We start from the raw sequence: 16,942 nt of genomic DNA, 5'->3' as shown, positions 1-16,942 counted from the left end.
GCTCACCACGGGTATCGAAACCCGGTTTTTAGCGTTGTAAGTCCGCAAACATTCCGCTGAGCCACTGGGGAAGCGTATCGGAATGGATGTCTAAGAAACTTGGGTTCGAGATGTGGTGTTGTTAAAGATTCTTCGCTCTTTCAAATGTTGGTGCATTTTTAGATGGCAATCAATCCCGCTACTCGATTAAGAGTAGATGCTTCCGACTGGTTTCCTTCTCTTTAGCTCGCAATTCAAAATTAGGGACGGTAGTTTAACCCATTGTAAACAAGTGTCGTTCTGGTGATCAAACAAAAACGTTAATTGGAAATAAATCAGTGTTGGTCGCGGGATTAGTACTTATTTATTGTATTTGATAGAGGATTATAGACCAAGATACTCACGGTCTATAACGTCCCCCGTTAGTACAGCGGTATGTCTCCGGATTTACAACGCTAAAATCAGGGGTTCGAGTCCCCTCGGTGGGCTCAGCAGATAGCCCGATGTGGCTTTGCTCTAAGAAAACACACACACAGTCTATAACATATAACCCTTCTTTATCTATGATGTTGTTTTTATGCTTAAAATAAGTGTTAATTGGAAGTAATATTTAATTTAATTTTGAATAACTGAATAATTCCATAACTTGGAGACGGCTTTGCGAACTGATCCGTAGGTTAAAGTAGTTTATTAACAAGGTTCATTTTCCAGCGGTAATTTGAAGACGACGTAATGAACTACAAGTGTAGTTGAAATCGATTTGTTGACGGACGTGGCCAAGTGTGTAATATACCAGGGTGCGTATCGAACTGCAATGAACCATTAAATTAACATACTCGCGCACATTGAGATGTGGAAGCGTTATAACTGTGACAATCAATTCCGATATTCGGTTAAAAACAATAGCATGAGGTGTCAGATGTGTCTAATTCACTGCATTCTCTCTGGTTATAAGCCCGGCATGACCAGGTGGGTAAAGGAGTTCGACTCGTAACCTGAGGGTCGCGGGTTCGAATCCCCGTCGCACCTAACATGCTGGCTCTTTCAGCCTTGGGGGCGTTACAATGTGTCGGCCAATCCCACTATTCGTTGGTTAAAGAGTAGCCCGAAAGTTGGCGGTGGGTGGTGATGACTAGCTACCTTCCCTCTAGTTTTACACTGCTAAATTAGGAACGGCTAGCGCAGATAGCCCTCGTGTAACTTTGCGCGAAATTCAGAAAACAAACAAACAATGTCTCTGGTTATAAATTAGAAAAGCTATACTGAGCCTTGGGATCTTTGATATAGCTGCTTAGCCCGTGTTTCGTATAAGATTCCTTTCAGGTTTAAAATAATGTATACATTGTATAAGACTCCCAGTGGCACAGTGGTATGTCTGTGGACTTACAACGCTAGAAATTGGGTTTCACCCTTAGAGAGCAGAACAAACATAGTCCATTGTGTGACTTTCTGCTCACGCTACAAATAAATAAATGTCTATAATAAAAAACAACCACGCGCTTTACGTTTCCAAGCGGTAGTAATGAGAAGGTAAAGTTTCAATAAATTACATAAGTAAAATTTTAAAATGATATATACGTAGTGTATGACGTCAGAGTGTAGTGTTTGTTTGTATTCAAGCGATCAGGTTTCAGTATCTTCCCAATATATTTTGAATATAGATATTTATATATAATTCATTATAATGTGTGACAGTTATTAAAGAATCCTCTCTACAGTATTTTAGATGTAAAAAAACAGCAGTCGAAACAATAATGGGATATTACAGTTGTTTATTTCAGTTTTATAAAATATTGCAATTCGGTAAGTTCTTTTAATACATGGATGTTTCTATTAACTCGGATCATTACCATTTATCTCTGAGACGCCGGACAAGCTTATTTACTTTGAATAGAAATTTTCTTCCAAACACATTATTTACAAAATTTAGTTACCCCGTTGTCGCTCAGACACGTGCAAGTGATCCGTTGGTTTTTTTATACCTGTATTGTCTCCTTTATATCTCGCCCGGCATGGCCAGGTAGTAAGGATGCTTGACTCGTAATCTGAGGGTAGCGGGTTTGAATCCCCATCACACCAAAACAATCAATCCCATTATTTGTTGGTAAAAGAGTAGCCCAAGAGTTGGCGGTGGGTGGTGATGACTAGCTGCCTTCCCTCTAGTCTTACACTGCTAAATTAGGGACGGCCAGCGCAGATAGTCCTAGTGTAGCTTTGCGCAAAATTCAAAAACAAACTCCTCTATAAATCAATCACGATGCCGCCATTTACTATTGCATCATATTGTCACTTAAACTTGAATCACGTTGTTTCGTCTAAATATTTAACAATATTGTCTTTCCAAATTTTGATACGCGTTTTCTCTTCTAAATACATATCACGTTATTACATTTTTACACAGTTTAAGTTGTTTTCGCCTAAACTTGATTCACGCTGTCACATTTTTGCAGGAGTTAGTTGTCACAACTAAACGTGATTCATGCTGTCACATCTATACATGATTCACATTGTATCATCTAAACATCAGTCACGTTGTATTGTCTAAATTTGAATTAACTTTGCACCATATTGTTACGTCTAGACTGATACGAAGAAACGTTGAGAAAGACAACGCTACACACGAGAACATGTTTTTACTTGTACTTTTTTTTTTCGTTGATAAATTCGCCCAACTGTGCTACTTCGCGCTTTACTTATGGGTCATCCATGCGAACTTACTTCGGACTTCCCAGTTCATGTCACAGACTTCCTTGAAAAAAATTTAAATAAAAAACTTTATTTTGGTGTATTCAGCCATGCAAAACCCTAAAGTTGTTTTGCATGAATAAACCAAAATTAAATTTTTGCTTGAATTTTTTCCAAGAAACTCTGTGACATGTACTGTTAAAAGTTCTTTATTTTTGGGTGAGTTGGCATGCAATGACCCATATATTTTTTTCTTAGAAAAGGAGAATATATAGAAGGTAAAACGTGTATTTTCTTGTGTATTTTAGACATTCAATTACTACATCAGTTTCTCGATGTTCTCTTAGTTTTATTTTTCAGGAATAAATGTTATTCCTTGTTTATTATTTTACATAGAAAAATGGCTTAACATTGCCTTGTTATATTCTTGAAATAAGTGGTTCATTTTGAAATAAATGAATTAATCAGCATTTAATATTCTAAAACGAAACTTTCAAGACTGTAGATAAACGGTTAGAATATGAAAGGCTAAGATTTAAAGATAACAAGTAGAAGTTTCTCATTAGAGACTATAGAACGACCTATTGTAATCATGTTTATAGTATTTTTATGGATTTATCTTTCTTTTGTTTGGTCTTGAAATGCCGTTTCGGATTATTTACTTTGTTCTTTAAATAGTGTCAGTTGTTGTTTTTGAATTTCGCACAAAGCTACTCGAGGGTTATCTGTGCTAGCCGTCCCTAATTTAGCAGTGTAAGACTAGAGGGAAGGCAGCTAGTCATCACCACCCACCGCCAACTCTTGGGCTACTCTTTTACCAACGAATAGTGGGATTGACCGTCACATTATACACCCCCACGGCTGGGAGGGCGAGCATGTTTAGCGCGACGCGGGCGCGAACCCGCGACCCTCGGATTACGAGTCGCACGCCTTACGCGCTTGGCCATGCCAGGCCATTTAAATAGTGTCAGAACACGGCACAAATCCCAAAACGCGCTCTCAAAATCCTGCTAAACGTTTCGATGAAAAGACGCTGTAAACACCATCTATCTTCCCTATTAAATATGAAAGCAGATATACTGTCTAACTTCCTCCTTTCTGAAGAAGTTTATATTCCGATATAAGCAGTGACAGAAATATTAGGATTGCTAGTCTTAAAAATATAGATCGACAATTTTAAAACAATGCAAAGCATAAGATTCTGGAAAGAAAGCCTTAACATTTACGACAGATTGAATACTATAGTTACGTCTTATTTGTCTTTTAATTATACTTGAAGCTTTTCATTCCTGTTTAATCCATACTTAACAAGGACTGATTGTTGTAGTTCTTTCATTATTAAGATTTATAACCTAAGTAAAATCCTAAGCTCCACAAACAAAATAAACGACCTAGTATAACAGCTGTAGTTTTAACCTTGTCCATTTGTCCTCTCTATGTCAAACAATCCCGATGTTGGTAACAAACTGAAACGTGAACCTGAGCAATAAGGTAACAGCAGCGAGACATAATATGAAAAAAAAAAAAATGTTTGATTACGGTCGGTCTCAGACTATATCGATACGTGTTTTTTTTCTCTCTCCATTTCTTTGATCGATTTGAAACTCCTGCGTGGCTTCGCTTTGTTAACAGAGAATGCACTGCATTATAGACGTTGTCTTTGAAGTGACTCTGAAATTTAACGAGAGATTATCGATTTACAGCTTTAAGTTTGTTGGTTAAAAGGATGATGTTCATCCAGACAGTCTCTTCTGACATGTTTCTCTTTGGAAGCTGTAGCTTTCTCGGCCTCCTTTGATCAAACATATACCGCTAACACTAATGGATTTTCAATCTTGAGAAATCGCTGAATATGAAATAGAGACACTGAGAGGGTAGAAATATTCTTACACAGATGGGTGTAGACCAAATTTAGTTTCAAGGATCATCTTGTTATAAAGGAAATGTCTCTGTGGAACAAAAAGGTCGCAGATCTATATCATTTGGATCTGTGTTTTGCCACACAACTTGAAAACTTTAACACAATAAAAAAATACAAACCAATTTGCTAAGATTAATGTTGAAAAGACATACCTTAATTATGCAGTGCTTTAGCTGTTAAAATCAAGCTTTTTTCCACGTAGGAATAATAGAACTTTTATTGCATACTGTTTCTATTAGAACGTGTCTTCAGAAAATAGCTATAGCTTTAAACTAGTCGTGTTACCACTGGTGAACAACCTTCGGATATCAGGCGTGTATATCAAAATTCAACACTCAATTAAAGATAATAATTCTAACTCTGTTTCAAGAATTTTTAACTTGGAATTGACATTTTGTAGTTCTGTTACATGTATTTAAGTGCAATTCTACAATTTACTATTTAATAGTTACTACTATTTCTTCTTACAGCTGGTTCATGATCTTATAACATAGCTCTAGTAAAGTTTAATTGTCATCGGAGAGAGTAGATTACAAGCTATGTACATCAACGTGGGAAGAATAAGGTGTTTCGAAAAGCAATGCTTGTTTTTGTGTAAAAGAAATCACAAGAAATAGTACCTGCGATAAACACAGTGAGAGCTGTAGAAACCAACTATTATTCTGTTTTTAACAGTTTATTCAAATGCTTTTTTCGTTTAGGGAAATGTTTTTGTGTTAAATTAAGATTGTTTGAAAGGCCAGTGTGATAACAATTGGTGGGGACAACACAGATAACCCATTGTGTAGCTTTGCGCTTAACAATGAATAAACCGAAACTAAATACTGTTTAGTAAGTTAGTACTAAATTTTATGTAGTGCAGGTTAGGCATTTCCAGCGCCCGGCATGGCCAAGTGGGATTAAGGCGTTCGAATCCCGATCGCAACAAACATGCTTGCCCTTTCAGCCGTGGAGGCGTTACAATGTGACGGTCAATCCCACTATTCGTTGGTAAAAGAATAGCCCAAGAGTTGGCGGTGGGTGGTGATGACTAGCTGCCTTCCCTCTAGTCTTACACTGCTAAATTAGGGACGGCTAGCACAGATAGCTCTCGAGTAGCTTTGCGCGAAATTCAAAACGAACAAACAAACAAGATATTTCCATTGTGATAAGGAAAAATTCAAGTGATATCAGTGTCAACTGTCTGGGCTAGAAAGGGCTAACACTTAAGATTTTTTTGTATTCAGTAGCCTGGATGATAGTTACGTCCGACATGATGACGACACATTATATATTAACTTCAGTGTTTATTTGTTTGTTTCGGATATTCACACATATTTATGCAAGGGCTATCTGATTTAGCTGTCCCTAGTTTCTAACTGACAGAGTAGATGGATGTCAGCTACACACCCCAACAACTCTTGGGCTACTCTACTGACCGAATACTGAGAATTGATTCAATTTTATAACATATTCGCGGACCCACAGCTCTGACTGCGATTTTTTGGCGAGAGGCAAACTATTAAGTGGTGGATTCATAGTTTCCGGCATTCTAGCCACTAAGTCACTATCGGTGGCTAAATGCGAGAAGACGTGTAATAGCTCATTTCATCTCTATAAAATGCTTTGTTTAAAGGTGAATTTTCAACAAATTTAATAATTGCCTTAGAAACTGTACTTTGGTTAGGTATAATTACTGTGTGGTTGCCATATTTTTAAACACTTTAGTTTTCGAGTAAAAAAATGAAACAAAATATGCGGGTCCTCGAACTCAAGTTCCTCTCGGTCGTTCGGCTGTTTCCATGATGTTTTACAACTATGACGTAATAGTTGCCAAACACGCTTCGTTGTGCGCCGATCATTTTGTTCCTTTCAGTGCTGGTGTTTTATGTAAATCTATCGGTGCTTTTTTCGGATTACATACTTTGTGAGACTATTTTATGTCTTGATATTGCTACTTTATGTTTGTTTTATGATAACATGGTTACTGGTCAACAAATTCATAGTATGATGCTTCCAAGACATCGATATTCAGGCAATTTCCATCAAAGCCTCGAGTATGGGTAATGCACTCTTCATCTTTTAATCGGTTTGACACCTTGTCGTATGAGCGACAACAAACGCACTATCTCCTGGTTGGCATCTGCTTGCATAAACCACACCTACACCTTGCACAAACAAACGGAATATGTCATATAAACTATACATTTATGGTAAATATTAAATTAACTATTCACACTGCTACATCTAGTTTGATTTTATAGACAAAATTGTGACGTATAACTGAAATTCATTTTGTTACGAGTCATAAATACCCGGTACAATGATTGTGGAAGGGCCGAGTATTAGTTACCATAGTCGGCAAAGTTTCAACAAATATAACCCAGTCTGTGATACCAATAATTTATAAACGCCAGATAGGTTTCGAGATGCTTAAAATTGCACGTGAAATAATATAGACCATATTTGTTTTCATGACTTAGGCTTACCATTCTTCCACTGGAGGTATGACCGACTCGCAACCGGCCTGGGCGCTATCAGTATCACTCACAGTTCCGCTACTCTCACTCGTGGAACTGTCCTCATCACTAGAACTTGTCAGATCTGTGTCTAAAGTAACTGTTCTAGGTTCGTTCAGAGTAGGTTCGAATTGATATGGTGCTACTCGACACTGTTCAGAACACAAAGTCAAAACAGACTTCGCGTCTGTTTCTCCGTATGCACTGGCCATGTTTATTTACATTCAACGCGCTGGCGTTGGCGGTTTGTTTGACAACTATTACGTCACAGTACCTTTTCCTAGCGGCAAACGTTAAAACTAAAACGTTCGGATTGCCTCTCAGAAAGGGCTCTTTTTGTACCATGTTTCATTTATTAGCACATATTTTTCATAAAATAATGTGAACCTGCAAAATTAATCAGTATGAGTAGTTCTTTTCACTGCAAAGTTTTCTTTTTTCTGTAAAATTCACCTTTAAGCCTAAAACATGTAAGTCTAAATTCAGTACAAATGTATCTGCTGTATCAAGTTACGTATTCCTTTTCAAAGGGATTATTAAACAGATTCATATTCAGAGAGATTGCTTGTTTTCTGATTTTCATTAGTGAGCCAAAAAAATGATTTATTGTTGTTCAACATGAATGAAGAGTATTTTATATAATTACACTGTATGTTTCACAATTAATTTGTTTGTTTTTTAATTTCGCGCAAAGCTACTCAAGGGCTATCTGCACTAGCCGTCCATAATTTAGTACTGTAAGAGTAGAGGGAAAGCAGCTAGTCATAACTACCCATCACCAACTCTTGAGCTACTGTTTTACCAATGAATAGGGGAATTAACTGTCACATTATAACGTTATTACGGCTGAAAGGGCGAGCATATTTGGTGCGACGGAGATTCGAACCCGTGACCCTAAGATTAGGAGTCGAACGCCTTAACCCACCTGGCCATGTCGGGCCTCAATTAATTTATAATAATAATATCTAATATGCGCATTATTAGTTAACTTCTGGAAAACTTTTAAGTTATGATGTGAAGTTTATGAGTCGTGAATTGTTTGGCCAGTTTGGTAAAGAATTTTTTTACAAGTATTAAGTTACGTCTTTCGACTGCATTTTAACAAAAAATATTTTTTTGTTTGAAGTTAAGCACAAAGCTATACAATGAGCTATCTATGCAATACCTACCATGGGTATCGAAACTCCTTTTTTTGTGTTGTAAGTTTGTATTAATAGTTCAAACATGATAATCAGTAAGCTTCGCCCGGCCAATTTGATATCTCATGAGATTTATGTTGGAGAAACTTATATGTTTGCCCCCCAGTAGCACAACAGCATATCTGCTGACTTATCTACTAGAAACCAGGTTTCGATGCTCATAGGACAGACTGTTCTTCGTGTAACTTTGTGCTTTATAACAAACAACTTAAACGTTTATATTACATACGTAAGGTAGTTCTTCGGTTATGGTTCAATCAAGCAAACATTTTAATAAATATATTAAAAGAAAATTTTGATTTAGAATTGTAAAATATTTAGGCATTGTTTTACTGTAATGGATCTCTAAAGAAACAGATTGGTTTTTGGTTTGGTTTTTGGAATTTCGCACAAAGCTACTCGAGGGCTATCTGTGCTAGCCGTCCCTAATTTAGCAGTGTAAGACTAGAGGGAAGACAGCTAGTCATCACCACCCACCACCAATTATTGGGCTACTCTTTTACCAACAAATAGTGGGATTGGCCGTCACTTTATAACGCCCTCATGGCTGAAAGAGCGAGCAAGTTTGATACGACGGGAATCCGAATCCGCGAACCTCAGGTTACGAGTTGAGCGCCTTAACCACAGATGTCATGCCGGACCTCAACAAAACGTAAATTGAACGTTATTATATGAGCTAAGATTTCAATCATAGTTTGCTCATAATCTTTGTGTTGTTATGTTTTATTTTACTTTTTTTTTATTATATCCGAGACATACCTGAAGGCTGACATGTTTTCCGAAACAGGTTGCCATTAATGGTTTGTTTGAAGTTAAGTACAAAGCTACACAATGGGCTATTTGTGTTCTGCCTACCACGGATATCAAAACTCGGTTTCTAAGTGTTCTAAGTCCGGAGACATACCGCTGTGCCGCTGCTATTAATAATCGCATTTATGTATATTGAAGTAAATTAATATTTTCATAGGTAAAACCTCATCTCCACTGCTGAAAGATGTAGTTTCCAATGTACGTAGATCACTTTTATTGCTAGCTTATAAACTTAATCTGAACATTCCAACACATATTTGCCGATACTGGTGGGATACAGAGATATAACCTCCGATATTCCACGTTCCTCTGGTGGCCGTCGAACCAGTGTAGTTGAATTTGCAAATTGGAAATGTTTAAAGGTATATTATAGATTTCTGCATAAAAAAATTGTCCTTAAAGGGAAGTTTATAGCCTGTTTTGTGTTTCAAAGATAAAATGTAGGTTAACTGCGGATAATTTCTATGGAATATTCTTTTAATGTTTTAATCATGTCATACAGCTGTTTACCTGTAAACTAAGAACAGTCTTACTGTTTTGTCCTTAGTTCATCAAAAACGCCAACAACAAAAGTGGTCCATTCACACCAGAAGGGCGCGGCATGGCCAAGCGTGTTAAGGCGTGCGACTCGTAATCTGAGGGTCGCAGGTTCGCATCTCCGTCGCGCCAAACATGCTTGCCCTTTCAGCCGTGGGGGCGTTATAATGTGACGGTCAATCCCACTATTCGTTGGTAAAAGAGCAGCCCAAGAGTTGGCGGTGAGTGGTGATGACTAGTTGCCTTCCCTCTAGTCTTACACTGCTAAATTAGGGACGGCTAGCGCAGATAGGCCTCGAGTAGCTTTGCGCGAAATTAAAAAAAAACAAACCAAAAATCACACTAGAAACCAACATTCAACAACAAAAAATAGGCTAGTACACTGCACAACAAATTTTTTGCTTCTTGAATACTGTTGGGTGTTTCTTATATATTTTTTGGCTGCTGATTACGAAAATCACATCCAAATTTGGCCATCACGAACCGTTTCATCGAAATCTCCAGGGTAAGTGTAATCCGTCAATGCTTGCGGACTACTGTTGGACACTGCAATGTGATGTACCGGACATTGAATACAAACGAAAATCAAGAGCAAAACACTTTTAATTCTGTTGAACTTAATAGCGTATTAGAAGCATAAACGCAATTAAATACGTTATTGCCGGTAAACAGTTAACTCTCTATTTCTCAGAGTTACGACGTGATAAAGCAAAACCAAAACTATATTTGTACATACCCACCAGGTACCTGTCACAATCAGCAAAAACTTTTCAGGAAAAACTTTTCATAAAAATTGTTGTGCAGTGATATTAGAGGTGTAGCCAAATGACAACTCCAATATTCTAAAATTTCTGAAAGATTCACTATATTCACTTTTTTCTTTTTAATATGCACTCGAATTTCATGTAAGTTACTTAAATTGTATGTATATAAAAAAAAAATAAAAAAGGACACGCGCACACGCACTCTGTAGTGGGAGCTGCGTCCGTGGCTAGTAAGGTAACATTTCATTTAAAAAATTCGAGCCAACTTAAATTCATAAGAAACGTTTTTATTTCTGTTAGATGCTTCAGTGGAGTAATTCCAAATTTACTGTTTTCGATGTATCCAACTAAATGTACGTGCGTGTGATAGTGCTAATATCCATAGTAAAATAGTAGGAAGACAATTACTTCAGGTCAAATTGACAGCTAATCGTAAACCTGTAACTTTATCACTTTGTCACATGCACTAAACACTAAGTAAGGAAGAAGGTGGCGTCTTCTTATCTTGAAAAGGTACGAAATAATTGACATTATTACTGTATTTCAGAGGATACACATCTTACGGTTATGACGTCATTGTTCCTGACGATTCTTATTAATGCAGCTGTAGAGTTAAGCGTCTTGGTGTTAGGCCTATAGCTATAACTGAGTGAAACTGTTTAATACAATGTGATATATGGTTTATTTTAAAGAGGTTCAGTTGTAAATACAATATATAAACAAGAGGAAATTCTCAATAGCCGCGGCTGTATAAAAAATCTTAAATCGGTCAAGTGATGGTGCTGTGAGCTTGTTTTTTTTGTTTTGTTTTTAATTACGTACAAAGCTATACAATTGGCTATCTGTGCTCTGCCCGCCAAGAGTATCGAAACTCGGTTTCTAGTAAGAGCTATGAGTTTAAGGTTTGTGTTTGAAAACTAAAAAAAAAAAAAAAAAACTCAAGTCGTTCTATGAGCCGTTATTCCGCGATCAATAAGTTTAAATAAAAACACTTATTTTGACTGATTTAAAAATATCTGTAGAGCTGATATCAGTATTTTAAGTTAAATTCGAATTGATAAATGTAAAAGTGAAATAAAACTTTTTTCGTTTTAATTGGTATGCACATATTAACATTTATTCTCAGCTTGCTTTAAAAAAATACACGTTAACTATGTTACTTTCCGCGATGTATTTCGTCAATTTTTTGAAATTATTTAATCTTTATAAAAGTAATAGAGCTTTTTTGTTTGTTTTAAGCACGAATGTACATAATGAGCTATCTCCGTTGTGCCCATTGAAGGAATTAAACCTAGAATCTCAGTGTTTAATTTGATAAAACATATATGGCATTTGAAATTGTAATTTCATTAAAAGGGAACAATATAACTAGAAATTATTTTTTTTAGTAAAATTGATGGGGGAATGTAACAGGGAACAGTTGTTAACTTATTATGATAGCACTAAGTTATCTGTTGCCCGAAATCACCAGTGAATAATTGTTTTATTCTAACCTCTTTTATATTTTCAGTTTTACTCCAATTTTATTAACTAACGCTGTCACATAATATATTTATACGTAATCCTCGGGTCTACATATAAACCTTCAAGTTTAACATTTCATTGACCGTTTTAATCTCTTTATTTTTCAGAATCAGTAATCAGTTTGGTTTGGTTTCTTTTTAATTTCGCGCAAAGCTACACAAGTTCTATCTGCACTAGCTGTCCCTAATTTGTCAGAGATAAACAAGGGGAAGGCAGTTAGCCAACATCATGCACCGACAACTCTTAGGCTTCCTTTTTTGCCAAATAATAGTGAAATTAATTGTCATGACTCTCAAGTTGCGAGTTGAGTGTCCGGAAAACATTATTACTCCTTTACAAAAAACACTACATCTGTAAAGTTGTCTGTTTTTTTGAATTTCGCCCAAAGCTACACGAGGGCTATCTGCGCTAGCCGTCCATAATTTAGCAATGTAAGACTAGAGGGAAGGCAGCTACTCATCACCACCCACAACACTTCACCGTTTACCAACGAATAGTGGGATTGACCGTCACATTTGAACTACTCGTTTACCAACGAATAGTGGGATTGACCGTCACATTAATGAGTAGGTTTTAGAACACATGTAGAATGTGTGGATAAATAAGCCATCCATGTACCCTTCAAGTTGATTAACTTATTAAAAAAACAACCTCAAGAGGAATTAAATTACAGATCCTGATTCACTTATTATTTTAGCAAATAATGTTTTCAATAAATAATTACTTTTAACAACTAGTACTAAACTTAGTGATCTGCTCTCTGCTTTGCGATTTCACGTCATATTTAAGTTACTCAATTTTCAATTTTTTTGGTGTATTTTTCGTATTTCTGCTTCTTGAATAACATCTTACCTAAGTAACAAAAAAAGGAAAGTTGGATCAACGTTCGCCCATAAAAGTTAAGCAGGTATATCTCTTTGGATAGAAATACCCGTTTTATAATAATTCATTAAACTCATTTTCAGAAATGATTCTGATATAATTTACAAATAGAAGAGAGAGAAAAAAAAACTACCGTTTCGAAACCCGAAACGGGGATTTTGTCTGACTTGCTCTACCTTCTTACTCAGCTGGCTGTAATTGGATTTCTGCTGTGTTTGCTTCCACGTAAACGCAGCTCAGTAAAGGAGTTCGATTAAAATGTTCTTCGTCAGAAGAGTGTATTTGATTAGAATAAAAATCTTTTGTCTTTTATTTATTACAAGAAATACAAATACAAATACAAGTAACGAAAAGAAAACGGGTTTTTAAAGAATTTTCCACAAACAGATTTTTTTTGAAAGACATTTTCCTTGATTCTTTGTTCTAGAATCTTCATGCAGAGCCGTTCATAATTTCAAATTGATAGTCTAGAAGGAAGGCATAACAGCACCCACCGTCAACTCTTAGGCTACTTTTATTTAATAGAATAATAAAGATTTAAAAGTAGCTCTAAGGCCCGGCATGGCCAAGTGGTTAGGACGTTCGACTCATAATCTGAGGGTCGCGGATTCGAATCCCCGTTACACCAAACATGCTCGCTCTTTCAGCCGCGAGATCGTCATAATATGATGGTCAGTCAGTCGTTGGTAAAAGAGTAGCACAAGAGCTCGCGGTGGGTGATGATGACTAGCTTCGTTTCTCTTTAGTCTTACACTGCTATATTAAGAACGCAAATAGTCCTCACTAATAATAATCTTCAAAACAATCAATCTAAAATTGCACTTATACTTCCAAAGTGAGAATTTTCAATCCGGTTCAAGACCATTGTCAAGCAAATGCTTTAAGAGTAAAAGTCATAAGCCACTGTTTCGTCAGAAGCCCAAGAGCTGGTGATCGTTGTTAGCTGTTTTTAATTTAGCACTGTAAGAATAGAGGGAAGGCAGCTAGTCATTACCACCCATCGCCAAATCGTGGGAAGAACAAACCTTACGGACAGTAAGTAGATTATATGTAGTGTTGTACTTAATGTTTTATTAGTGTATAGTTTTATAATTAGTTAACGGCTTAATGTTTTATTAGTCTATAGTTTTATAATTAGTTAATGGCTTAATAACTGGGTATAACCAAGTGTGTTCGTGAAGATAGGACATATTTCAACTCGAGTTAGCACAGCGGCATGTCTGTGGACTTTAACTTCTAGAAATCTGGTTTATATACACGTGGTACATTTTTGTACATTTCTGCTTAATAACAAACAACAACAACTCGAGTTTAATATTAAACTGCAACATATCGCAGGTTTGTTTGTTTATTTGTTTTGGAATTTCGCATAAAACTACTCGAGGGCTATCTGTGCTAGCCGTCCCTAATTTAGCAGTGTAAGACTAGAGGGAAGACAGCTAGTCATCACCACCCACCGCCAACTCTTGGGCTACTCTTTTATCAACGAATAGTGGGATTGACCGTCACATTATAACGCCCCCACGGCAGAAAGGGCGAGCATGTTTGGCGCGACGGGGATTCGAACCCGCGACCCTCAGATTACGAGTCGAGTGCCTTAATCACCTGGCCATGCCGGGCCCGCAGAGGTAAGATTGAATTCCATTGTAATTAGTGAATGTTGCCGAACCAGTGTTTAAATAATGTACTCAAAGTCGAAATGTGATAATAGTTTTTAACGGTGTACTGTGAACAAGTTTATTAAGCGAGAACGTGTGTAAAATAATAGCGACCTTCTTAGACGGTGATTGAATACACCCATAAAGAATTACCACATCTTGAGGAAAGTATTTTGTGAACTTTCGTATTTATAAGTAAAATTGTAAAAATACATTATAGGTAAAGAATTGTTTAGTAAAATGGATTTTTCTTGTGCCTTAAAAGAGTGATTATTAAATGAATGTTGCATTCCGAGAAAGGATTTTTATTGTGCCTTGAAGGAGTGATTATTAAATGAACGTTACAATGAGCGAATGGATTTTTATTATGCCTTACAAGCTGACCATTAAATGAGTGTTATTTCGACATCTAACTGCACTTGGTTACTATTCGTAAGGGTTATTTCTGTTGTTGGATTGCTGCTTGTAATGATGTACTAATATAAAAGATTAATTAACTTTAGAACAAGTGTTGTCACAACTGGTCTGTCAGTTCAGAACTAGGGATGGCTCTGCGCAGATAGTCTTATAACACAAGAATCAATACATTGAGATATAATCTGCAATGATAGAGTATGTAAACACTATTTTGTGGCAACTTATGTTAAGCAATAAATATATATATATATGTACACTTGAATCTCAATGTACATGTTTTGTCTTTCACAGGAAACATAGCAGTGGAGACCTTCACAGCCGACTGAAAACACGTAAGATCTTGGGAGTCGGGGAAACTGATAATGGAGACATCCACAGATCAAAAGTATTTGAAAATGATTTCCATTTTTCACTTCGTGTTTGTCCGTGTGTCTAAAAAATTTATAATACTACTGCCTGATTTCAAGTCTTTATATCATATGATTTTCCGTTACTCTAACTACAGCAGACAACCTTGTCACAGGATTAGAACTTGCTTAAGTCTGTTTTGTATGCACCCCGAAATATTAAAGACAACTTTTATATACATATTATACATACGGAACATCAGACTGAAATGATGTCACTGTAAACATGTCTTTTTCTCTCTCTCTTTTTCTTTGATGGCCTGGCATGGTCAGGTGGGTTAAGACGTTTCACTCGTAATCCGATGGTTGCGGGTTCGAATCCCCGTTGCACCAAACATGCTCACCCTTTCAGCCGTGGGGGCGTTATAATGTTACGATCAATCCCACTATTTGTTAGTAAAAGAGCAGCCCAAGAGTTGGCGGTAAGTGGTGATGACTAGTTGCCTTCCCTTTAGTCTTACACTGCTAAATTTAGGACAGCGATCGCAGATAGCCTGTAGCTTTGCGCTAAATTCAAAACAACTTTCCTTTTGCACTCATAATTTATACTTTTATATTTCAGTTTTCCTTGATATTAAGATTTTTTATTTTTGTTTTGAACTAATACATATTCTAGACTCTTGCAACGTTAAACGTCATGATTTTACGTCTAATATTTATGACAGCGAAAAGACGTAGTCCAAGGCAGCTATACACATAAAAGTATTCCTATCGAATTCAACGGCAATATTGCCCATTAACAAGATAATTTATTGACGTTATCAAACGAGGCAGTACCAACAAGGATATACGTGGACGAAATATAATTGCTTTGTTAAACTTACGTAATGTAAAAGTACAAAACAAAATCTACAAGACAAGACACCAACCAAAGACCACACGTTATGAACTTTACTTTGTGTGTTTTAATTTAGTTTGTCTTGTCACCGTAACTAGTCATTTTTACTGTATTGAGGTGGCAAGTTTCGAAAGGTCAGGGTGAGTAAATGGTTTTCTAAAGTGTTTTAATGATTCGTTTTTCAAGAGTTATATTTCATACCAAACAGGCTTGACGTGCCCCAGTTACCATAGTATTAGGCAGCAAATCGAAGAGTCTAAGGTTCGAGACATAATGCCGCTGAACATCTTCCACACTTTAACTGTGGATCAGTTATAAAAGTGGCAGTATATTCTATTATTCGTTTCCAAAATATCGAACAAAGCCCTTAACCAAGTTATATTATGTTCTTTCTTGTATGTTATTTTTCAATAAGAGTATTATTTAGAATGTATAATTTTCCTTATAAGAATTATATTGCATTCATAATTTAGTGTATAAATTTAGTATTATCTTAAATCTCATGTAATATATTATCGGACTGAATGCCAAAAATCTCGTTAACACTGAGAATACTCTAGCAGAAGTTTAAAATTATAGATGGCTATATCTAAACCTTTTTAAGGGTTTCTGACTCGGTCTTTTAGCCCGAGTGATCATTGCTGCTCAGGTCGAATATTCCAATTACCTTTGTTATACAGGATAACATAATAACATAGAGAAACAAAAAAAGAGTAAGATAAGTCGCGCTAAACATGCTCGCCCTCCCAGCCGTGGGGGTGTATAATGTGACAGTCAATCCCACTATTCGTTGGTAAAAGAGTAGCCCAAGAGTTGGCGGTGG

General features: G+C 36.4%; 1 protein-coding gene across 11 annotated transcripts in view; it reads left to right on the top strand.

Annotated features, from left to right (window-relative positions):
- LOC143226319 (tumor protein p53-inducible protein 11-like) overlaps positions 1-16,942 on the top strand; it is a 304,810-nt gene that overhangs the window by 270,080 nt on the left and 17,788 nt on the right. For all 11 annotated transcript variants that reach the window (XM_076457121.1, XM_076457128.1, XM_076457122.1 and 8 more), the window contains one exon: positions 15,166-15,259. In XM_076457121.1, the coding sequence (XP_076313236.1) occupies positions 15,166-15,259 (94 nt within the window). The remainder of the gene's footprint in view (positions 1-15,165; positions 15,260-16,942) is intronic.

This window comes from Tachypleus tridentatus, chromosome 9 (genome assembly GCF_004210375.1).
Source record: "Tachypleus tridentatus isolate NWPU-2018 chromosome 9, ASM421037v1, whole genome shotgun sequence".
In the NCBI taxonomy this organism is placed as follows: domain Eukaryota; kingdom Metazoa; phylum Arthropoda; class Merostomata; order Xiphosura; family Limulidae; genus Tachypleus; species Tachypleus tridentatus.
Note: the sequence above shows the minus strand (reverse complement) of the source record. Positions and strands in the feature narration are given on the sequence as shown.